The sequence below is a fragment of the Pongo pygmaeus genome, chromosome 21 (assembly GCF_028885625.2).
Source record: "Pongo pygmaeus isolate AG05252 chromosome 21, NHGRI_mPonPyg2-v2.0_pri, whole genome shotgun sequence".
NCBI lineage: Eukaryota > Metazoa > Chordata > Mammalia > Primates > Hominidae > Pongo > Pongo pygmaeus.
Window position 1 is genome coordinate 40,148,070 of NC_072394.2, and position 26,027 is coordinate 40,174,096.

The following is a 26,027-nucleotide window of genomic DNA, read 5'->3' on the forward strand; positions in this document are numbered from 1 at the left end:
ACTGCCATCCTGGGAACTAGAGAACATCTGAGCAATTACTGTTGTCCACTAATCATGAGTCTTTCAAGAGAAACTACCACTCACAAATAGGGGCTTAACCTGGCCTTCTGTGGGGTGCTCCTTTCTTTCATGATTGTTTATCTTTCTGGAGGGTAGCCATTTACCTGTCTGATTGCCTTAACCCTGTATCTTTTAGTCAGCCTTATATCCAAATACACACACCCACAGGCCTGTGAAATCTCATTGTATCGATCACCTGAGACCCTGTATGCTTGTTCTTCAGCAGTTTATGCCTCTGCTCACTTCTTGTCTTGTGCCTGAATCTTGGCTCTCTGTCATATCCTACCTCTCCTTTCCTCTCCTCTCCAACACACACACCAGTTTCTTTAGGCTTGGTATGTACATGTGCTCTGTGGCTCCCAACCCAGAGTCTATTATTAAGGGCTCTGCATGGTTGGGATGGGAGCTGCCATATACAGTGTGCCTCATATGGTGTACCCTACCCTAACTGGACCTTTAAGACCCAACCTTTGGCCCTAGCCCATTATCTGGCCCATCTGATCCTCCCGTGAAAGGACAGTTTGGGCAAAACCCTGCTTGAGAAGCTTACAGACTTTCCAGTTCTGCAACTTTGACAGTCTGTGAGTTCTCCATCTCGGTCTTATCTCCCTTTGCCATAGTTTCCTAGTCATTCACCAGGGGTTGGTAAGGAAATAGGATGTTGTTTACCATTGTTTCTAGGGCATTGTGACATATGCTGCTAGTCAGGCTGTGAGACAATCCAGATTTTGGGGGGGGTTAGCAAATTTCATTTGGATTAGTGCTCCATATTGAACCTGTCATTCTTTAATCATTCCACACATATTTATTAAATGCCTACTAAATGTAAGGTGTTATACTAGACATCGGGAATAGAGTGCTAAACAAGACAGTTGTAGTCCCTGTCTTTATGGAACTTACATCCAGGGAGGCAAGACAATGAATAACAATACCTAAACAAGCAAACACATACTAGATAAATAAAAACAAGATAATTTCAAATAGGAATATGAAGGAAAAAAAATAGGCTGATGTAATATAGTGTTGGGGGAGCAGTGGCTGTTTATTTTGGAAGGTTCTAGAAGGCCTCTTCGAGAGGTGACATTTGAGCTGTGAACTAAATGATGAGAAAGATCCAGACATATAAAGAGCTGTGGGACTAGCAGTAAAGATCAAGGGAAAAGCCAAAACAAAAACTCTGAGGTGGGAACAGACTTGTCATGTATGGCCAGAGCTTGGTGAGTGAAGAGGGGACAGTTGATAAGGACAGAGGGGTCAGCTTCGGGGAGGAGGGAGAATCCTAACATTTTTTAACTTTATTCCTAGCACCACGGGAAGCCATAAGGGGTTTTAAGCTGTGGAGTGACACAATTTGGTTTACGTTTTAAAAGATGGCTGCATCTACAGAATGGAGAATTGTAGAGGAGCATTCTGGCCAGCTTAGCTGTTGAAGGGTGTGGAATTCACCTTTGTGCTGCAGAGGGCCTCAGCTGAAGCCGTGCTGTCCCTGGGATAGTTGCTTTCCCGCCTAGGTTGTTTTCACAATCTCCACTTCTAAACATTTAATCTGTGTTCTGGCTTAATCAAGAAGCAGCGCTCTCCTTGTGCCAGGCTTGGCTCAGAAAATGTGGGCATGGTGCCTTTTGTTGAGCGTCCTGGCCTGGAGAGAATGAAGAAAGCAGCCCCTCGTGGCCTGAGGACAATGCACTGACCCTCAGCACCTGGTAACTTGTAGGAAGCTTTATAATGTATAAACTTGATGTGCTTCTGCAAAACAGTTGCAGATGGTCTGAAGTGATGATTAAATATCACTGCCGCTTTGGCCAGATCTGCTGTGGCCATCTTCTCCATGTCTGGTTTTACATTACAGTGGGTAATTAAGGGGGCACAACCATTTCTAGTTACTTCCAGGCCATCTTTTTCAGTTGGCTTATGGGGAAATTATAGTTGCTGTCAGTTGTGTAAGTGACTGCATTGAGCAGCGATTGTGAATGGCTACTTTTTGTGTTCAAAATAATACTAATACAAAACACCCAAACTTAAAAAGAACTGCCCCTAATGAAAGGGAATAATTGCCTGCCTCTGCTGTCTCTGCTGGATCTCCAGTGGGAGTTCTGCCATCAGACTTGTCAGAGTTGGTTGGCAGGGACTTTTTCTCCTGAGTTAGCACATAGGGATCTGAACAGGCAGAGATAACACAAATTAGCAAAGATACAAGCATATCTGCAGAGGAACAGATTTCCTTCCGACCAGAGGTATCGTTGGTGGGCACCACCCTAATTTTCAATGCATCTCTTAGTGCTGATGACAGGACTTTTCAGCAAATTAAAAAAAAAAATGGCTTAAGCACCACCTGAGCTGGGCAGTTTTTATAAGATTTTAGAGTTTCAAAGGGCTGCTAAGCCTGCCAATGTAAAGTCACTGAATATTATCTCCCTGGCTGCTCACTGGGGATCCTTACACCTCACTCAGCGTGATGAACTTGGAGACAGAAATTCGTAAGCTTCTGCCCCATTTTTTTGACTGAAGATTTCTTCTTCCATTCCCACAAAACTTGAAAGGACACAGAAGGCTCAGTGGGGGAAAAAGATGGCATGTGCCTCTGGCTGACATGACTTGTGCCAGTGGTCGCGTGGGGATTCCATAATGAAGATTGCAAATCACTTCTCATCCTCTTGGAGCCTGTCCCATAATTAGAAGATTAAACATTTTGTTTAAATTGGTAATTTTTTCCCCTCCCCTCTCTGAGTGCTTAAAACCACCATTAGAGCAGGATGGAGACTGGTTAACTGATTCTGGGCTCCATGTTCTAGTTGTGATTGTCAGCAGGCGGTTGAGGAAGTCTTATTTTAATTAAAAAAGCAATTTTTAGCTGTGCTTCACCTTGTGTGAGGCAGAGGCACCTCTGACTGTGCGAACTTTCTGATTGCTGAATGTACTGAGCATAGCTTTTCTCAGGGGCATGACACCAAGCCTAGCCAGATAATATCATGGGGTGGGTGTGCAGCTGGCCTTGAGGTATTACCTCTGCACTAATGGCAGATTTGCCCTTCATTTGACAGATTGACTTTGTGTTTATGGGAAGGGCGTCACTTACAGGTATGGCGTGTTCCTGAGTTGAAGTGAATGCAAAGCAGCTCATAGAGGAGCATGGAAATTTTCCTACTTTTAATGAAATAAAAGAATATACGTTTTCTCTTCCCCATGAAACCAAGCCAAAAGAACATGACAAAGGGCTGGGGACTACTCGGTATCAAAGCCCACTGAGAGCCAGGCTTTGTGCTGTTCGACTTATGTGTGTTATCCCATCTCATCCTAAAGGCAACCCTGGGAAGTCAATATTCTTAGTTCCATTTTGCAGATGAGGAAAGGAAGCTCACAGAGGTTTGGTAACTTGCCCAAAGATACCCAGTAAGTAGATGGTGGAATCTTCTTCCTAGAAGAGGGCTCCAATGGATGAAGTATATTTAAAAAAAAAAAAGAAGAAGAAAGACCTTTGAGAATAAACTGCCGCAGAATCCTGCCATTCCTCTACCTTGTACTTTGCTCCAAGTCTACTCTGCCTGCCACTCTCTATTGGAATTTCTTGATTACATACTTTTCTTATTGGACTGTGAGTTGCTCAAGGACAGTGACCAGATCAGCGCCTGCCATTGAGTAAATGCTCAATAAATATCTCTTGACTAAAGAAAGGAAAGGATGAGGATGAATGAATGAAGCAGTGAATCAATGATTAGGTGACTGAATTTGAGTCTTCTCTAGGTATCTTTTTATGTTGAGGCTTAGCACCTCCCCAGTTGCCTTTTTTCTTGCCTTTTCCTTGGTGGGAGCAGATTAAGGTGTTTTTGTGAATGATAGTAGCCCCAGTCATAGATAACTCAGGGTTGAGTGAATCTTGCTTTAAGTAATAGTAGATGATCTTCATAAAAGCCTGATTCTATTATTTTGTAATCTGAGAGTTGACTGGCATTTCTTTTAAAGGCTATTGCTGTCTCTGACTCTAAAGCAGGAGATTGATTGATTCATTTATTTGCCAAAGATTTGTTGCAAGTCTACTGTGGGCCATGATTGCTGTTTTCTCTTTACCCAGCCTTATAGGCAAAAAATAAGAGGTTGTACAGAACAACCAAATTAGGTTTTATTTTGTGTTGGTTGGATCTGGCCCATCCATTTCCATTTGATATTTTTCTTTCTTTCTTTAAACATTTATTGAGTGCTTTTTTTGGGTTAGGTACTTCCACAACACTACTACCCCACATCAGTAGGATGGCTTTTTCCAAGGATGAAACTAAGGCTGAAATGGTGGTTATTTGTCCAGGGTCACACACTAGTGACAACAAACCCAGGGATTTTGACTACCAAAGTCCATTCTCTTTTCACTGCACCACACCCCCCTGTTCATGGGACTAGTTTAGCATCAATTTCTTATGTGTTTTATGTTTCTTACAGACCTAGGACAAACATGGATTTCTAAAACAGAAAGTACTAGAGCCGCTAACAGTTCACTTGAGTTAAAGGAGCCTCAGGAAACAGATCTGTAGTAATCACAGAAACCAGTTACAGAAAGATGATTTCTCAATCTCATGGTGGTAGTATGATGTCGTAGAAAGAGCCTTAGGCTTAGACTGACAGGCAGCATTTGAGTCCCATCTCCACTATTTTCTAGCTCTTTGGTCTTTGGCAGTTCACTAAGCAAGCCACGGCACTTTGGCTTCCTTCCTTGTAGAAATGAGGAATGGTATCACCTACCTAGAAGAGTTGCATGAAGGTTAAAAAGATAATGAAAATGTTAAGTTCCTGGTACAGAGTCGGCACATAGTTAATGGTAACTGTTGAATAGTTTGGATAATCGTTTGGTGAGGAAGCTGTAGGAGGAATTCTTTATGGTTTCTGTAAACCCCACAATGCTGTGACCTTGGTGCCTCCTAAGAAGTTATTTGTGAGATTTATATCTGACTTTGCCTTTTGAGGCCCATTCTGGCTCACTTATGCAGCTTTATTTAAAAGAAGTGGCCGAATTCCCTTGTGTACAGGGTTTTTCAGGCCGTGCATCTTTGTGTTTTTTTGGTATGTTTACTGGAATTCTTGGGTTTCTAAGTAATTTCAGTCTGAGACAAGTGAGTAGAATTGATGTCAGGCTGCTTTAACACAGGTGTTATAAACAAGATTAAGAGGTTGTTGAAAAGATATCAGTGGAGCTCTGAGGCTAGCTCTCTGAAGTCATTCTAAATTGACAGCTAATGGGTAGTTTGCCTTGATGGCTCTCTTTGAGTTGGTTGTAACTGACTGGAGATTCACCCACAGAGGAAACTTGCTTATGAAAATTTACTTTACATTCCTTTATCAGAAAGTAAAGCTATAGTAATATGTAGTATTGTCTGTGCACTGTTTTTGGGTATGTTTTTCTTTTAAAGGCAACCAGTTCTTAAGTATTTTTGATACCCTAAGCCTGCCAAGCTTCAAAAAAAAAACTTTAAATAGAGGAAGATGGGTCAAAATAATTATTTTATTCTACTGTTTATTTTTATGTATAAGACACTTATTTTTCTTATTTGTATTACCTTTGGTAGAGCTTCTTCCTGCCCAGCAAGGTATGCATTTTGCCTATTTGGTCTACTAAATGCGCTTGCTGGGAAATTGAGTATCTTAAAATGTTCTTGAAGTGAGCAAGTATTAATTAAAAATCACTTTGAAATCAACTTTATAGGTTCCTTGAGAGAATGTTGTGATGGTGTGGATAGAGCTTGTAGGGAGAATTTGTAGGTGGCCAAGACGCATTTGCCCAGGCTGCCAGAGGATTCCTTTTGATCATCCACATGGCCAGGAGGTCAGGGTTCTCTGTTTTTTTCCAGGTGGGGAAGTATTTCTGACACTGAATTGTCTTATCTAAGAATAACTCATTCACCATCCTTGTCTTTATTGGAAATGGAGGTATTTTGCTAACTTTAGTGGTTTGTAAAGCTTCTAGAAATAGTAAAACCTTTGAGTTGAGGAAAATAAAGTGCATCTTACACAAAAGCAGACATGAAACCATATCTTTTCATTGTCTTTGATGGACCCATCAACAGGCATGTTTTGAGGCCATAACACCAGATACTTCATTCAAGCTGAGAGGGATAGGTAAATCAGCACTCAAGTGCTGGAAAGTATGTTATATAATCTTGCTACATTTTCAGACTCTAAAGTATTGCCCATAATGTTGAAAAATATTCTTCTTTAACAAGATACTCAAGGGAAAGTTCCATGTGCGTTCTATCTTCCTTGAAATAAATGTGGCAGCTATTGAATAACAGACTTATATGGATACATTTTAAGCTTTTGAAGAAACAATGGCAATGTCTAAGGTCCTAAGCCTTCTGAGACCAAAATCATATAAGAAGTCTTAAGGAATGAATGAGCAGGTGTTTGTAAGTGAATAAAATGGTTAGTTTCTCACACATGATCCGGTTCTCACTCATTCAGTCCTGGATCATTCCTTCCCCCCTTCCCATTTTTCCAAAACATCTTTTCTCTTTTTTTCCTGTCTCTATTTTGGTAGTATACACTCTTTTCCCCCAGCCACTCCTATTTGAAAAGGGAATGCAGTTTTACGTTTTTAGTCTTGGCAGTGACCTCAGAGATAACTTGTAGAAAAAATAATTAAATATTTCTTTGCCCACTTTGGTCTTAATAAAATCATGCATTGCTAGAGGCAGTATTCCACTGGCTGGAGACTTCTTTGTTAACAGGTATGTCTTGTAATGTGCAGAACCATTGTGTGAGTTCACTGGTTGCAGAATGCATACTCCACCCTCCTCTCTTAGAAACTTATAAAGTATCAGCATTTGTGTCATCCTAAATAGCAAAGTAAATTTATTGTGTCTGAGCCTTGGTTTAAACCTATAAATAATTTTAAATAGCTTTCCCATATTAATTTGTTATTTAAAGGTTCAGAGTGGACTGGTGTCAATGGCAGGTGACCCAGTGCTCAGTGTGGGTTCCTCCAAGTGATATCGGGGAGGAATTTCTTACTGAAATCTCCATTTAGACAGAAGACACTAGTCTCTTCTGGATAGCAAAATTGCAAATAGGCAAGGAACAACTGCAGAAGGAACTCACCTGACTAAAAGCATGGGCAGAAAAGCAGCACAGGGATTTTAGTGTTGGCTGAAAGATGATGGCAGCAGGGAGAGCTGATGCAAAGTATGCCTTGAAGATGATAATTTCTGAGGTCTTGACTGAGGAAAGGAGTCTTGAGGTTGTGTAATACTGCTCCTACTAAGATGAGAGTTAGATTCTAGGCCCAGTTCTATGGCTTCGGTCTCAAGTATTGTCACTAATTTAAGTCTCAGTTTACTCATCTGTAAATTACAGGGTTAGACTAGTATTCTTTGTCTGAATCTGAGTTTTACTATACTTAGCCTCTGAATATCCTTGATGTCACCATTGGAAAACTTACCAGATTATATATAGATATGGCCCATTGTGGTATAAAGTAAGTAGACAGGTAGATGCGAAGAGATGAATTCTGCTTGGAGAATTTACCCTAATGGGCCAAGGAACTTGGATGAATTCTGCTTGGCTGCAGTCACCCTAATGGCCCAAGGAACTTGGAGAATTTGCATACATTTGCTAATAGTAAATTATGATTCCTGGTGAGTTCATTGGTTTAACTTGTCCTCTTCCCTTGAATTATGCCACCTTCCTTGATCTCCAGTCTGATACAGATGCCCCATCCATGGTCCCTTTGTTCTCTATGCCTACTCAGCCACAGCACTAACCAGAAAGTTCAATAATCCTCCGTTGACTTGTCAATGTTGTGGTTCTCACAAGATTGAAAGCGCCTTCAAGGAAAGAACATGCCTTTTTTGTTTCTTTGTTTCTTAAACCTTGTACTCCTGGCATGGAGCTAGGTAGGTGCTTAGTAAGGGTGCCCTGTAAGGCTCAATGAGGACAGTTCCTTTCTCATCTCCCCTTCATGTTCACAAGGGCCCATATACATGACACTTATTGGCTATCAAGTGGGATTTATCTTACTTTTTAAATGTAATAACCTTAGAAAAATGTTAGAAGATATTTTATTTTATTTGAAATGAGATATAATCTGTAGGCAGGAAGATTTTGTTTTGTTTTCATCCTGCATTTGTTCATGGCTGACATTTATACAACCTGTTTTTCTTTTTTTCTTTTTCTTTTTTTTTTTTTTGAGACAGGGTCTTGCTCTGTTGCCCAGGCTGGAGTGCAGTGATGTGATCTCGGCTCACTGCTGCCTTGATCTCCTGGGCTCAAGCAGTCCTCCCATCTCAGCCTTCTGAGTAGCTGGGACTACAGGCATGTGCGTGTATCACTGCGCCTGGCTAATTTTTTTAAAATTTATTTTGTATTTATTTATTTATTTTTGAGACGGAGTCTCGCTCTGTTGCCCAGGCTGGAGTGCAGTGGCGCAGTCTTGGCTCACTACAAGCTCCGCCTCCCAGGTTCACGCCATTCTTCTGCCTCAGCCTCCTTAGTAGCTGGGACCACAGGCGCCTGCCACCATGCCCGGCTAATTTTTTTGTATTTTTAGTAGAGAGGGGGTTTCACAGTGTTAGCCAGGATAGTCTCGATCTCATGACCTCATGATCCGCTCTTCTCAGCCTCCCAAAGTGCTGGGATTACAGGCATGAGCCACTGTGCGTGGTCTGAATTTATTTTTTGTAGACACAGGGTCTCACTGTTTCCCAGGCTGGTCTTGAACTCCTAGGCTATTGCAATCCTCTTGCTTTGGCCTCCCAAACTGCTAAGATTACTGGTGTGAGCCACATTGCATGGCCTATACAACTTAAAAACCTTTTCAAGAGGATGAATAAAATAAATTATTTTTTAAATTAAAAAAAAGGTGGTGGTAAATTATTGTTTTGAAAAACAGAAAAATAGTTTTCATTTAAGCTGGATTAAGGCCCAGACATTGACTGCGAGAATCTTAGAGGTCTAAATAGTCCAGCCAGGAGGGCCTGTTGACAGAAGCATGACATATAATTTGGACTCTGTTGGGACACTTTCAGTGAATGTGTCTTTTTCTTTTTCACTTTAGTGAGTATATATATGCTAATATAATAGAGCCAAAAATCTGTCTCTCATTGATTTAAGTGCCAGCTATGAACAAGGCACTCTTAGGTGCCGAGATATTTGTTAGAAGCAAGGGTCAAATCCTAGGATCCCTACTCTTGAAGACCTAGCTCATGATTTAGTAGAGGACATAGAGACTTATTCACACATACGTTGTGTGCTGGGAGAGATCTGATACAGTACCGAGGAGGCTCACAAGTCTTACTGGAGTATGTGGAGGACTCTCAAGGGAGGTGACATTTGAGTGGGGGCTTAAGACTAAGTAGCACTTCTCTAGCTGCAGTGAAGGGGGATGGAAGGTGATCTGCCATTTTTTGTAGCACTGTTTGCACGTACTCTATTCTAAGGCGTCCGTTAATAACTGATGGTGATTCACTCCTGGGTCCCTCCCTGAATCTTCTTGGATTCCATTATTGATTTTTCCTATAACAAGGCTTCCAGACCCTCTGCTATCCCGCTCATATATTCTCCTGTTGGTAGTGTCTCTTTTAATGCACAGTAGCTAACTCACGGCTGTGGAGCTAGGGTGAATTGGGTTTTATACTTCTAAAAAGTGCACCCTTAATATGCATTAGCTTTAAAAATAATTAAAGCTGGTTATCCTGTTGACTCATTGAATAACTCTGTGGGAGATCTTGTTGACTTTAAGGTACCCTGTGAGTATTATAAACCCTTAATCAACAGTAACAATATCAAAGCAGCACAGCCAGTTGGGCATGACTTGGTCTGCATGATCCCTGCTAGCTTCTGGTGGTATCTCCCAACCTTTTTTCTCTTCAGTGTGTGCATAATCACACCATTTTGCCAAATTTACTTCAGATCTTACTTTAAGAAATAAAACATTGTAAATACAGATAAAGTCTCCTTTGCACCCTTCCCTAATCTCATTTCATCACATACTCCTCTCTAATCCAGTTTCTCTCTTAGCCTCCTTTAGAAGCAATCAGTATCCTGAATTTGGTGATTATTATTCTCATGTACTTTTTTCTTACTGTTACTATTTATGCATGCATCCATGGATCATTTAACTTTGTTTCTTATTGTCCAGTGATCATTCTTTAAATAACTCCTTGTGTATATGTGTGAGCGTTTCTCTAGTGTCTATGTCCCTAGGAGTAGAACTACTGGGATAGTCGTAGAATATATGCATCAGTGGTATCAGGCCTCACCAATTTGCTCTGTATTCATTTATACTCCTATGTCAGCAAGTATCAACAGTTCTTGTTTCCCCATATCCTCATCAACACTTGGTATTACCAGATTTTTTATTTTTTCATTTTTGTCAATCCAGTGATAACTAATGGTTTTTATGTACATTTCCCTGATTTCTAATGAGGTTGGGCTACTTTTTATATGCTTATGGGCTACTCATTATTTTTTCTTCTACGATCATCTTCTTATGTTCTTTGTCAAAAGCTGGCTTTAAGTTATTTAAAGTCTGGTCAGGCATGGTTGCTCATGCCTGTAATCCCAGCACTTTTGGAGGCCAAGGCGGGCGGATCATTTGAGGTCAGGAGTTTGAGACCAGCCTGGCCAACATGGCAAAACCCCATCTCTACTAAAAATACAAAAATTAGCCAGGTGTGGTAGTGCACGCCTGTAGTCCCAGCCACTTGGGAGGCTGAGGCAGGAGAATTGCTTGAACCTGGGAGGTGGAGGTTTCAGTGAGCCAAGATCGTGCCACTGCACTCCATCCAGGAAGACAGAGTGAGACTCCGTCTAAAATAAATACATAAATAAATAAATAAAGTCTGTTGTATATACAGGGCTTTGCAGTTTGCAGTCATTAAGAGAAATTGAATTCCGTGCTTTCTTTTCAAAGTCCTATATTTTTATCTTATTTTAATCTTCCTATCCCTTAGCTTACTAAAGTAAAGTTAGTCCTGTGAGATAGCGAAGCAAGGGCTGAGCATTTTTTATAAATGTAGCATTGATAAGTCTAATGACTTATCCAAGGTCATGTGGCTCTTAAGTGATTTACCACTAGAACCCAGATTTTTCTGATTTTTGGTTTGCTGCTGTTTGCATTGTACCACCTTAACTTCTTTTAGATCAGTGCTGTTTTGTTGTTAGATTGATGTCTAATAGTCCCTCCAGCACCTAATAGAGTGATGTTCAGGTTCTTTTAGCTCAGTAAATACTTCCTTAATGAATGAATGGATGCTGATGGTTCTGGTGTAGCTGACAAAACAGATTCATAAGTGTGCTAAAATGGAGATAGTTTGCCTTCCAGTAACTTTACAAGTAATCTGCCTAAGTTAGTTTTGATAAAGAAACCGAATCAACATTCAGCTTTCTGATATAGCTGTAGAATCAATCAGAGCAGATGTCAAAGTAAACCATGGACATTAAAGTATAGTTTGTACTTCTTTTTTTTTTTTTTTTTTATTTTTTTATTTTTTTTTCTTTTATTATTATTATTATTATTATCATTATTATACTTTAGGTTTTATGGTACATGTGCGCAATGTGCAGGTAAGTTACATATGTATACATGTGCCATGCTGGTGCGCTGCACCCACCAACTTGTCATCTAGCATTAGGTATATCTCCCAATGCTATCCCTCCCCCCTCCCCCCACCCCACAACAGTCCCCGAAGTGTGATGTTCCCCTTCCTGTGTCCATGTGTTCTCATTGTTCAATTCCCACCTATGAGTGAGAATATGCGGTGTTTGGTTTTTTGTTCTTGCGATAGTTTACTGAGAATGATGATTTCCAGTTTCATCCATGTCCCTACAAAGGACGTGAACTCATCGTTTTAGTTTGTACTTCTAAAAAAGAAATCTGTACACCCTTTGGCGGTGAGATGAATATATATTCAGGCTTTAACAAGGAATAAGAATTTGTTGGTAGGAAAAATGGATGAAGTAGTCTTTATGACTAGTGATTTAAATTGTAAATCACATCCAACTTAGCTGTCAGCCAATCAGATTACAGATCATAAGTGAGACTGTTTGTAATTTTGATTTTTGATACACTGATATTTTCCCCTTCATTGTGAACATTGATAAAGACCATATTCTCCAGTAGTTACTGTGGTCTTGTTGCCTGTAATTTGTTTTTAATTGGGAATAAATGGTGCTTCTCTTTTTATATTTTGCAAAGACTCTGCTTTGGGATTTTGAGGAGCTCTTGATACCTATTTTTTCCTCCAGAAAAAAAGGTAGTAGGTTGACATAATTCATTGATCTTTTTTTGAAGCTAGTCTTGCAAATTTGCAGAGGTGTAATATGTGTTTATATTTGAATATCTGGCATTTTCACTCAGACATTTCCTAAAAATATGATGATGATAACACCTTTCATTGGTATAGCGATTTATAGTTTACCTAGGGCACCTTTGTAAGGTGTATTGTTTAATTATCACAACAACCCTTTGAGGTGGGTGGAATTTTCTGTCTCTGATTACTTTGATGTCTACTTATGAACTTTGACTGATGATAGTTGCAGCATCAGAGTGTGAGCTTTTTCATTTGTGGTGCCTTAAGCAAATTTGCAAGGGAGCCCTGATGTTAACTTTGGCAGGTTTCATGCCTGCAAATATTGATTGAGCCAGAAGTCCTAGTTGTAAAATGTCACCAGTGAATGTGCAGCCAGTAAAGGCAAGAGAAAACTCATTACTGCAACTCATCTGTAACTTCTGGGTCAGGCCACTCACTACCATCTGGTAAAAATGAATGTTTGAAAACTCCCTTTTATTCTGACAAAAGGTAATCAGAAGAGGTTAACAGCAGATGATTTCTGAGCATTTCAATTTGGTTAGACCAATGCATCCACAAGCGGGTTTGTGACATTCCACATGTCTAATTATTCCAAGAGGTATTAGAATGCTTTAAAATTATGAAATTCCAAAATAATGGTAGGAAGGAATGTAATTATGTGTATATCCCCCTCTTCTCCTCTGTTGCCCCCTGCCCGACCTTCTTATTGAAAGTGTTTCTTCTTGAAAAGGCATTGGGAAGGAAGAAATAAGAAGGATTGCTGTGTTGAAAAATGTAATTTTTTTTTAAATGTGAGCGAGACTAGAAATGTTTTACATTTCCTTAAGGGGGAAGTATTAGAAGTATTAGGGACCATGGAAGGAGAGTGTAAGTGGAAAGATTTCTCCTCAATTAAATGAGCTTCCTAACTGAGTGATTCAAAGGTGGAGGGGGCACAGTTTAGGGAGGAGGTGAGTGTCTGGTCACTGGAGGTGTTAGGAAAGCCCTGGCATATGCCTGGGGAGAGATATGTTAAAAAGGATTCAAACTTAAGATAGATGACTGGGTGAGGTAAAGGGTGCCTGATGCCTGAACTGTCTCTAGAGCCTCAGAATTATTGCAAGAAGTTGTGGATCCAGATGTACACAAGCATTTTCTGAGAAATGAGTATATAATCTCTCTCTCCCCTCTCTTTCTTTGTCAGTGTGGACATTAAAAACACAAATTCAATGAAAAGTATTACCAAATAATAGATAGTAATTTATTTGTTTGTCATCATTGTGTCTTAATCATTGGGTACCAAAAAATGGAAGTCCGAGGGCGGGTGGTCCTGTCAGGTTTTTTTTTTTTTTTTTTTTTTTTGAGACAGGGTCTTTCTGTGTCACCCAGACTGGAGTACAATGGCACGACCTTGGCTCACTGCAGCCTCCTGGGCTCAAGTGATCCTCTCACCTCAGCCTCCTGAGTAGTTGGGACTACAGGTGCGTGCCATTATGCTCGGCTAATTTTTTAAATTTTTTGTAGAGACAGGTTCTCACTATGTTGCTCAGGCTGGTCTTGAACTCTTGGGCTCAAGTGAGCCTCCCGCCTCTGCCTCCCAAGTTGTTGAGATTACAGCCATGAGCCACTGCACCCAGTTGGTCTTGTCAAATATTTTGACATTAAAAAGGGACCCACATTTAAAAACCTAACTATTAATGGTCAGAGTTCTTTCCAACCTTGAGCCTCTTTGATTTTTTTTTTTTTTGAGGTGGAGTTTCACTCTTGTTTCCCAGGCAGGAGTGCAATGGCACAATCTCGGCTCACCGCAACCTCTACCTCCCTGGTTCTAGCAACTCTCCTGCCTCAGCCTCCCCAGTAGCTGGGATTACAGGCACCTGCCACCATACCTGGCTAATTTTTTATTTTTACTAGAGATGGGGTTTCACCGGGTTAGTCAAGATGGTCTCGAACTCCCGAACTCAGGTGATCTGCCCACCTCGGCCTCCCAAAGTGCTGGCATTACAGGCGTGAGCCACTGTGCCCAGCCAGCCTCTTTGATTTCTTAATCAAGTATGTCAGGAGAAATAGGGAGCTCAGTGTGTTGTTTTCTATGGGCCAAACTGCTCTGTACTTTAGGAACACAGGCCTCTAGGCTGGGCGCAGTGGCTCATGCCTGTAATTTCAGCACTTTGGGAGGCCGAGGCAGGCTGATCATTTGAGGTCAGACGTTCGAGACCAGCCTCGTCAACATGGTGTAACCCCATCCCTACCAGAAATAAAAAAATGAGCTGGGTGTGCTGGCACGTGCCTGTAGTCCCAGCTACTTAGGAGGTTGAGACAGGAGAATCGCTTGAACCCTGGAGGAGGAGATTGCAGTGAGCCGAGATCACACCACTGCATTCCAGCCTGGGTGACAGAGTGAGGCTCCGTCTCAAAAAAAGAAAAGAAAGAAACATAGGCCTTTATGTACATGCATACATATATGCATAAATGACTGTGTGAAAGAGGTTATTGTTCCCAGCTTATAGACTGAGAAAACTGAAGCATAGAGGGAGTAACTTACTTTCCAGGGCTGCTGAGTAGAGGTGCTAGGATTTGAATTTAGGAAAAATTGACTTCAAAACTCATTCTCCATATGGGATATCACCATTGCAAACAGGTTAGGAATCATTAACTCTAGCAATAATGAATTGAAAGCCTTTTCCTATTGATGGTGGTTTCTAGTTATAGCCTGTCTAAAATAGCCACTAGTCTGTGTTCTTACATTTTAATAGTAGATTTGTTTACTTATTTACTAGTGACTTCTTCAGGGTCCTCTTATTTTCTTTCCAACCAGTTTTAAGTTAACATGGAGAAAAAGGAAAAGCACTATATTGGGATTTAGAAGCCTCGTGGTCTTGCTCACCATAGGCAAGTTGCTTAAAACTCACTGACCTCAGATTTCCCTATTCTATTAATATAAAGAGAGAGAGAGAGAGGCTAGATTATCTCTTTCTCCTAGCTCAAATTACTAAGTCTTTCCTGTTGTTTGATATCTAGGAAACAGTACTTTATGCCCCATTTGGAAGATCATTTTCTGAAGTTAGCCAAGCTCCTAAGTTCTAGATGAAGAATTCTTGTTTTATTACAAGGTTTAGAAGGTTTCCTTTGACTTTTTCCATTTTCTTATTAGAATTGGACATCTTTTTTCATAAAAGCACCTTTTACGAATTATCCCCTTTCTTAGCCAGGGAACTTGGAATGTTGAGCTATATTTAGACACACACACATGCACACATTTACACTTTTATGTTCTGATACAAATGCGCTCTTCACATTAATACTTGCATTGTGTGTTTTCATAATTTATCATAATGATACCATTATTGCTCATTATAGAAGTTCTCTTTTTCCCCCACTGCCCCCAAGCCTAATTGAGGTCGAGACAACCCATAAATGTGATAATATAGATTGCATGCTCAGAGGAAATGGGGTTGCTTTCACAGTGGAGTTTTAATTTAGGATTCGTTCTGGTGATGTAGCCTCTTCCTATGGTACATTACTTTGAGCTCAATATAACTGCGTGTTCCCACAGCCCCTCATTATAGCTACAGCTTCTCACTGCTTTTTAATTAAAAAAAAAGAGGGAAAAATGAAACCCAAAGCTTAGGTTGGATATTGTCTGGGTACGCAGGGAGTATCCTAGGCAGATTGCTTATTTAATTTTTTTAACTCCTTCAAAGCTTTCATGAAGATGTCTTGATTTCTGTTTTCAGGGGCATGAATGGAGACACACACACACACAGGCAATAGGCCTCAAGATTATTGGCGAGTAAAGGCATCTATTATCGTGAAGCCTACTCTGAGCTTTGAGTGAGTGGGAATCCTTTATCCTAGAAAGGCAACCAGCTGTGTGGTTGGATGGTGGGAAATGCTTAGCTTTTATACCACTCACCACCTATTGGGAGTAAGGCAGGGAATTGTAGAAGATTGTAAAAACTCTTAAAGGCTGATGTTCAGAAGTTAAGAGTTAATCATTTTTTCTCTAGTCCTGTGGGCAGCAGAGGCAGAGAAATGACTTTATTAAGAACAGTTGCTTTTGTCATTCCTTCATCTTGAGGGATTCCAAATACCTTTCAGATACCAAAACAAATTAATCTCCAAAGGTGACTGGTAAGAATGGCTTAAGCCTCTGGGGATTGGTTGTGTAAGACACAGGGAGAGCTCAGCGTGAGCTGTTGACCTCTGTGACAGGCTGTGAGTGTTACATTCTTTTTGTGGATCAAAAGCCCTTTGGCTTCCCTTTGGTGAAATCAGGTTGACAGCTCTGAGCTTCTTCCCTGCTTACAATTCTTGTTTTGTTTTGTATAAGCAGTCGCTCTGTCAGTGGTGAATATTGGGTAAATATAAATTAGGAAGTTTATTTGTTGGTCAGGGTGTTGAGTTAGCTTCATAATTTTTAGTGTGAATCTTTCAGGAACAGACAGGACTTCAACTTTTTGAGTCCATATTTCATTCAATGTTGCTGGAAAGGCAAATCCATTTTAGCTTGTATCAGGGAGCTGGAACCCCTCAGATGGAAAACCCCTAGGCCTGTGCTGTTCAGTACTATAGCCACTGGCCTCATATGGCTGTTGAGCACATGAAATTGGGCCAGTCTGTATTGAGAAACACCATAAGTGTAAAATACATTCCAGTTTCCAAGGACCTAGTGTGAAAAAAAAGAATGTAAAATAACAAATGAGTAATTTTTTAATATAGATTACATGTTGAAATGATACTATTTTGGGTATGTTAGATTAAATAAACATATTATTATCTGTTTCTTTTTAAATGTGGCTACTTAAAAATTAAATTACTTCTGTGGCCTGTACTATATTTCGATTGAACACTGTTCTAGATTGTTAAGCTCTGATAACAAGGCAGTGTTTGTCTTGTTCACACTTATGTGCCCAGTACTCATCACAGTACCTCATACGATTGGCATTTTGTTGAAGAAATGAATCCTAACTCTTATTATTCAGAGTGGTCAAATCTCAGGAATGATTCAAAACTTCCCTGTTTGCAGTGTTAGTGTTTGAAAAAGGGACGTTTGAGAGTTAAGAAGAGAAATGAAGAGAAATTCTTACGATTTTTGCCTTTAGAAGAGAATGTGGAAATAAAACATATCAGGGCTTTTGCATGGCTTACTCTCTGTTGGAGAGGAAGGTGGGAGCTGCTGTGTTGCTGAAGGAGCTGTAGCAGAGCATCGTAATGGGTTCGGCTCTGCCATAGAGTTGTCATGAGGAGCTAAAGCTAAAGCTGAATACTGTGTCTGAGGGAGAAGGTTGGAGAAACAGTTGGTGAACTTAAAGGTAGCCCTCTTAGGGGTGGTATACTTACACTATTGATAAAAGTTAACAGAGTTATTCTTGTCTCAAGAATCCACACTGGCCCTATTTATCCCTGTGTCCCTATTTATACACGACCCTGTTGGAAGCCTGGGACTGGCAGCTGATTACTTGAAGACCCTTCAAGCCTTATAACTCTTTAGTAAGTTATTTGTTGAATTAATGATTTAAAAAGTATTGTTTTAACTTAACCAGGGTCTTATATGACATATTTATATCGGTGGATGTTTTTGCCTGAAAGTTCCTCAGATCTGTCTCAGTTAGGGTCCTGGAATCTTGGTAGATTAGCAGTTTTCCAGAGATCAAATTCAACTTTGAGAAGGGACCAGGTTGTCTTTGCAAGAGTTTATTAAAAGATCTTAGGCATCCTGTTTCCCTGCTTATGAAATAGAGCTGTTAACTACTTCTCATTGCCAGAGATGTGGTGAAGATTGAAGTTCTGCAGAAGGAAAGTCCTATTTTAATGAGAATTTAATAAATGAAACTCCTCCCCTGACTCCTGAAATGTTTGTTTTAAAGAAGAGAATTGGAAGATGTGTTCAAAAGAGACATAGCTAGTGTTTTTTTTTTTCCATTTTGCATTTCTTAACTGTGGCAATATTTAGCTTTCTCCTTTTAATTGTGGCCCACTGCCTTTTCTTTCTCCCCTCGGAGATAAACAATCTAGAAATCTCCTTTCCGTGGAGAACTATGGAGCTCATGCCTTAACTTGGCTGCTGCAGTAGGCTCATGCTAATCAGAATCGCAGCAGGGCTTATTTTATGAGCCTGAAACAATTAGTGTTCCCAGAGGGCTGAAGTTCCTTACCTGCTGAGGAGCTACAGATTTCCAGTTGGAAGCCTGCCCTCCTTTAGGATGAATCTATCTTCCCTTCCTCTTCTTACATGAAAACCACCACCTCCTTTTTTATTGTAGCCTGTCTGTGGTTACTGGCATGTTGCTTTCCTTTTTATTTTTCTTTTTTAGGGTAGAGCAGTAATGGTGATAGTACATTTTTATAATTTTTGTCCTTATGGAAAATAAAGTGTGTTCATATGAAATTATCATCTAGCTCGGGGAGACTAGGAAGAGAGTGAAAAATAGCAGGTGGTACCCTACAAACTAAATTGTCGAGTGTGAGTTTTCTAAACAATGTCATATGCTCAGACTTACTAAAGCACCTGGTGTGTGGAGCAAGCAGGAAACATGAATAAAGAGGGGAATGACTTTCTACCGCTGGCAGAGTACTGTTCAATACAAGTCAAAAGGGGAGATGTGTAACATGTATAATAGAAAATTTTCTCTTATTACCAAACAACTTAGCAGGCTGGCAGTGAAAGTGGCATTTTCTTCTGTTTGGTAGTAACATACCACATTGCACCAAGCATATTGCTGTTGGGTGTGATTACTATATCAGATAAAGAAAATCTCATTGAAGAATCTAACACAAATGTTTTGTTGGAGAAGACAGAATCATATGGATTACCTCACAGTGATGATTTTATGTATTTATTTAGTACCATTATGGTTTAGAGTTCTTTCACTTGAAGTTCACAGAGAAAAGAATTATAATGTCCATTTACAGATGAGGAAACTAAGGTTTAGAGAGGTAAGCCATGGGCCTAAAGTTGAACCAGGAGTAAGTTGAGGTGAATGGAGACACTGGGCTATTTGGTGTCTGGGCAGTGCTGTGTCTCTTCAGCTCTGAAGCTCCTTTCACTACTGCTCTGTTTTATTCTAATTTAATGGAAAACAACAGTAAGAACTTCTTCATGGATTGCATTGTAAAAGGCAAAATGAGCTGGCTGCAGTGGCACATACCTGTAGTCTCAGCTGTTCAGAAGGCTGAGGCAGGAGGATTGCTAGAGCCCAGAAGTTCAGGTCCAGCCTAGGCAACATAGTGAAACCTCATCTCTAAAAAGTAAACAACAACAACAAAAGGCAACATGAGGTCCTAACAGAGTACGGTAGAAAGGTCCTTGGACTAGGAGTCTGGAAGTGCCAGTTCTATTTTCAGTGGTGCACTAATGGTTTTGTGATCTTACGTAATACTTGGCTTCTGGGCCTTTATTATTATTATTATATTTGATTTTAAAAACTTTTATTTTTAATTAGCAAATAATTGTACATATTTATAGGGTACAAGGTGATATTTTGATATATGTTTACAGTGTGGAATGATTACATCAGGCTAATTAACAAATCTATCACCTTTAATACTTTTTCTGTAGTGAAAATATTTAAAATCTGTTTTATCAATTTTTAAATGTACAGTTCATTATTATTTATTATATTGAGCATTCAGTGCAATAGATCACTAAAGCTTATCTTCCTGTTTAACTGAAACTTTTTTTTTTTTTGAGACGGAGTTTCACTGTTGTTGCCCAGGCTGGAGTGCAAAGGCACAATCTCGGCTCACCGCAACCTCTGCCTCCCGGGTTCAAGCGATTCTCCTGCCTCAGCCTCCCAAGTAGCTGTGATTATAGGCATGCACCACCACGCCTGGCTAATTTTGTATTTTTAGCAGAGACGGGGTTTCTCCATGTTGATCAGGCTGGTCTTGAACTCCTGACCTCAGGTGATCTGCCCGCCTCGGCCTCCCAAAGTACTGGGATTACAGGTGTGAGCCACCGCACCCAGCCTTACTGAAACCTTATACTCTTTAGTCAACATTTCCCTCCATCTCCCTTCCTCCCCAGCCTCTGGTGACGATCATTCTACTCTCTACTTCTATGAGTTCAGCTGTTTTAGATTCCACATACAAGTGAGATTACGAGGTATTTGTCTTTCTGTGCCTGGCTTATTTCACTTAGCTTAATGTCTTCCAGGTTTATCCAGGTTGTCTCAAATGACAGAACTTCCCCACTTTTTAGGGCTGAGTAGAATTCTATTGTGTATATATACATTTTTTTTTATCCATTCATCTAGTGACGGACACATAGGTTGCTTCCATATCTTAGCTATTGTGAATAATGCTACAATAAACAGGGCAGATATCTTCTCAGCATACTGAATTCAATTCTGTTGGTTACATACCTAAAAGTGGGATTGCTGGATCATATGATAATTCTATTTTTAATTTTTTGAGGAACCTCCATCTGTTTTCCATCATGGCTGTATTAATTTGTGTTTCCACCAACAGTGCACAGGGTTCTCTTTTCTCCACACCCTCAACAACACTTTATCTTCTCTCTTTTTCATGATAGCCATTCTGATAGGTGTGACATGATAACTCATTGTGATTTTTCTTTGCATTTCCCTGATGATTAGTGATGGTAAGCATTTTTTTCGTCTGTCTTTTGGCCATTTGTACGTCTTCTTTTGAGAAGTGTCTATTTAGGTTCTTTGCCCAGGCTCTGGGCCTTACTCAACTCTTCTGTAAAATAGAATTGGGAGTATAGTAGACATTCAGAAGTTACATATGTAATATTTTATGTTTGTACTATTTGTGAGTAACTGTAAAAAAGGCTTTGTAATCTTACATAGATGTGAATTAAAACCAGGTGCTAAGAGGCTGGCATTGGGAGTTATATCTTGACTAGTACATGAGCCTAACCCAGTGTCCCCATCTTAAGATAGCTTTGTTGCTATTTCCGTATACATAGGAACTTTTGTGAAATGGCAAAACTGTGTATAAAAAAATTCCCACTGACTTTCATGGTATATTTATAGAATCATTAAGGATCTGAAAAATGACCGCATAGAGCTTTACCCCAGGTAGTGGGAGAAATTGTATGCTGGATGCTTTTGAGTCAGAGAATTCTTGAAAGCTTTTAGGATATTTGCTGTCTATGCCTTGCAAAGTCTTTTTTTGTATTTTTTGTAGAGTCAGGGTTTTACCATGTTGCCCAGGCTGGTCTCAAACTCCTGGGCTCAAGAGATCTGCCTGCCTTGGCCTCCTGAAGTGCTGGGATTATAGGCAGGAGCCACCACGCCCGGCTTCTATGTTGTATCCAGCTCTAAAATCCTATGTTTCTTTTCTCTCAGCCCAATAGGGGCACAAAACGTCCCCGGGATGATGAAGAGGAGGAGCAGAAGATGCGTCGGAAACAAACTGGTACTCGAGAACGCGGCCGCTATCGGGAAGAAGAAATGACTGTGGTGGAGGAAGCAGATGATGACAAAAAAAGGCTGCTTCAGATTATTGACAGAGATGGGGAAGAGGAAGAGGAAGAGGTAACGTGGCAGCGCTGGGTGGGAGCTGAGATGGCTGGCCCTGTAAAATGTAATTTTGGGCCAAATACTCAGCTTGTCTGAGCTTCCCATCTTCACCTGTAAAATAGGGTTAAGAATTCATATTTCGTCGTGTTAATGTGAAGGTTAAGTGGGCTAGTGCAGTTGGGAAAGCATCTTACGAGATGTAAAGAACATGACAGAGTTTTAAAATTATTCAGTATTATGTACTGTAGGGGAGGGTCAGGGCAGGCTTCCTGGATCTTACTGAGGACACATAGAAGGCACTTGCGTTATTATCTTTGAAAGAGGGGTCAAATTTCACCAAGTGGAAGGAAGGGCCTTTTGGGCAGAGAAAATGGTATTAGCAAAGCAACAAAAGTGGAGAAGTTTAAGGGGGTGCCACAGTATTAGGTATTTAGGTGTGACTGCAAAAGTACAGCTTAGGGAAGGAGATTCCTCAGGGCCTTTCCCTTTGCTGTTCCTCAAGATGCCTTGGGGCCTTTCCACTCATTCCTGCCTCTGGACCTTTGGACTTCTGTGTCCTCTGTTGGAATGCTCTTCTCCCTTAATGCTTTGTATGACTGGTTTCTTCACATTCAGGTCTCAGTTCAGATGTTTCCTCCTCCAAGAAGTCTTTCCTATGTAGCCCTGCAAGCCATTCTCTCATTCCCTCATTACTGTATTCTGTATATTTGTCTGCACAGCACGTGTCATGATTTGAAATTCTAGTTGTTTATTTTGCTCATTGCTGTCCTCCTCCCAACCTCCCATGAAAACAGAGACTGGCCCTGTTCTGTTCACAGCTTCTATCTTTGGCACCCAGAGCAATATCTAGCTCTTGGTAGGCCCTTAATAAATATTTATTGAATGAATAAATGAATGAAGCTGGGAAGAGTAGAGGTAAAATATCAGTGATTAAAAACAAAATGACCTTACCTCTGTGTCTTTTTAAATCTTTAAGTGTTAACTTGTATGTTATTTCACTCTGGCATTTTGTTCAATATGAATTATGGAAATAGAATCTTAAGAGCCAGCTGTTTTTTGGTTCTCTCAAAGACACGACGCTAAGTTTGGATTTAAAAAATGAGGCTGGCATGTGAATCTGAGAAGAAGAAAAAATGGATTCATATTCCAAAAAGGCCTTTACTGTGTTGTGACAATAGCTCTCTCCTTATTAGGATTTGTACTAGTGCTAGTTTGGGGGTCTGCCCCTAAAAGATGATGGCACTTTAGAAGTACGTGGTGGGAGACACTCCTGAATTTTTAAATTTCCTCTCTGAGGGCAGCCGCCTTGCCAGGGCTTAGACAAACAGTGTGTGTAGCACATCCTCCCTCCCTTCCCTCCTCACCAGCTTCTGCTCAATCTGTTAGCCCTGCAGCAGCAGTTAATTGGCAGGTGTAATTCCCATGTAGGGCAAGGCTGGTACTGGAGGATTAGGATAGTAGCTGTCATGGGTAAGTAGTTTCTAGCCTGGGAGACAGAAGTGTAATGTGGGACCAGCCCTTCTGTTAAGGGACAGGGAAAAAGAGATCACTTTGTAAAAATGACACATGGAAGGCTACAAGTCCAGGAGTTATTTTCTCACTGCCACCAAAGTCCCATTTGATGAAAAACAAGTGATGTTTGCCCCTGTAAAGTCACGTGAACTTGTAAAATATTATTGTCCTTTTTGTGCTACATCACCAGCATTCATCTTTCTGAAATCTCCCTCTGGTTTCTGATGTTGAGCTATTGGAGATACTGCTGTGGCTGATGACTAAGACTGATAATTCAGTTTTCCCCCAGTGTTGGAGAGAAATTAAAGGAGGGAAGGCCAAACCCTGGAGAGGCTAGGACTTCGGAAATCCCGTGAGAGCTGTGTTAACACTAATGTGGTTTTTCTCCAGAGTGGGGCAAGATGTTAGCTAAGAAAAAAAAAGTAGCAGATATTGAGCTTACTTGAAAGTGATTTAACCCTTTTCTAGAAATGTTTTGATTATTTTAGTTAAATTCTAGTGGTATGTTGGGTACATTGTGCCTGTTGCTAATAATAACCATAACAGCTTGCATTCATGTAGTTTACAAAGTAGTTTTATGTACATCCTTTCTTTAGGTCATCTCTATGACCTTGAGAGAGAACAGGTAACATTTTCATTCATCCCCTCCCCTCCCCTCCCCTCCTCCCTTGCTCCGTCCCTCAGATCTTCACTGAGTACCTGCTGTGTGCCAGACACTAGAGAGTCTACTTATGCCAGAGAACAAGTAGACATGGGCTAGCAATGGGAGTCTTTGCCCTGGTTTGGGGTTGGAGAGATTATCTGGGCAGATCCTGCCAGATCCTTACATAGATCATGTGAGGGATTTGGGATTTTATTCTAAATGTATAGTGGATGAATTCAGGAAAGACTTAGGAGATAGAATTGGCTGGACTTGATGAAGCTTTGAGGAATATATTCAGCAAAGTAACATTGTCACATGGCTAGTAAGTAGTGAAGCTAGGCTCTGAGTCTTGACTGAGCCAGGACTCTGACTTATTTTTACTGTGTCAGGGAACCTCTCTTTAAGCTGTAGACCCTGGGGAGGAAATAGGGGTTCAATAGAGAACCTTGGGATCTAAGAGTCATTGGTATAATCTAAGAAATGTGTCATGCTGAAAATGAATTTTTGGGTAGCTCTCACTTAAAACCCCATATGTGGAAATAGAAATTTAATAATAGAATAATAGCTAACATTTTTGAGTACTTATAAAATTATGGGATGATTCAGTGCTTTCCAAAAGGATCTATTTCAGATTCTCTTAATAGCAGTTTCTTTATTGCTTTTAGGTGTGAGTTATGGTCAATGACTACAAAGCTGTGAAGCTTTGAGTTGGGATAGTATTAAGAGAAGCAGGGTGCATTGCAGCACATTAATTTAAACTGGAAGGAAACTGAAGATAAAACGTGTGAAATTTCAGTGTAGATTTTTTGGAGAAAAAATGATTTAGTTTTCAAATATTCATCTTATTTGCTTTCATAGGTATTATTCCAATGTATGAAGCCAGAAAATTCTGTATGAACTACTAGCTTTTTTCTGCATTCTTTAGGCAAGGTTACTAAATTCTTGATGCTACTTCAGGATTCAAAGTACCTGTCTGAATTCCTTCTCAGCATCTAGTAAGGACCAGGCAAAGTAATATATAAGAAATGCTAAGCAGTGACTGTAGCTAATTAACAACCGTTCTTAGTTTGCACACTGTGCAAAAACAGGCAGTAGGTTAGATTTGGCTCATGGGCTGCAGTTTGCCAACTTCTGCTGTAGGAAAAGATTAAGGGTCACTGTCACTGACTCAGAGTTTGACCTTAAACAATTCTTTTAAACCTGTCAGTCTTATCTTACATGTATAGCAAAGGATGACAAGGTAAATGTATAATAATATTATCTAATATTGTTGCTTACTCTGTGCCATACAGTGTGCTCAAGAAATATTTGTTGAATGAGTGAGTCGTTAACACTTTTTCTTTTCTTTTTGAGACAGAGTCTCCCTCTCTCACCCAGGCTGGAGTGCAGTGGCACAATCTCGGCTTACTGCAACCTCCGCTTCCCAGGTTCAGGTGATTCTCGTGCCTCAACCTCCTGAATAGCTGGGACTACAGGCATGTGCCTGTATTTTTAGTAGAGACGGGGTTTTGCCATGTTGGCCAGGCTGGTCTTGAACTCCTGACCTCAAGTGATCCGTCCACCTTGGCCTCCTGAAGTGCTGAAGTTCCCAGTCTTTAACACCTCAAACTGAATTTCCTATGTTACAGAGAGTGGGCATTGTGTGAGACACCCAATGTGATATACCCAAAAAGAAGCATGTGATTACAGGACCTTACTCCTCATTGTAATTGGAGAGATAAAGTGTGTACTGTGTCCAGGCACAGTGGCTCACACCTGTAAACCCAGCACTTTGGGAGGCCGAGATGGGCAGATCACGAGGTCAGGAGATCAAGACCATCCTGGCTAACACGGTGAAACCCTGTCTCTACTAAAAATACAAAAAAATTAGCCGGGCATGGTGGCATGTGCCTGTAGTCCCAGCTACTCGGTAAGCTGAGGCAGGAGAATCGCTTGAACCTGTGAGGCAGAGGTTGCAGTGAGCCGAGATCATACCACTGCACTCTAGCCTGGGCGACAGAGCAAGACTCCATCTAAAAAAAAAAAAAAAAAAAAAAGTGTACTGTACATTTCACC

General features: G+C 40.5%; 1 protein-coding gene across 2 annotated transcripts in view; it reads left to right on the plus strand.

Annotated features, from left to right (window-relative positions):
• The window catches only part of CTNNBL1 (catenin beta like 1), a 180,447-nt gene that overhangs the window by 18,334 nt on the left and 136,086 nt on the right, over positions 1–26,027 (plus strand). For both annotated transcript variants that reach the window (XM_054467725.2, XM_063659052.1), the window contains exon 2: positions 21,644–21,832. In XM_054467725.2, the coding sequence (XP_054323700.1) occupies positions 21,644–21,832 (189 nt within the window). The remainder of the gene's footprint in view (positions 1–21,643; positions 21,833–26,027) is intronic.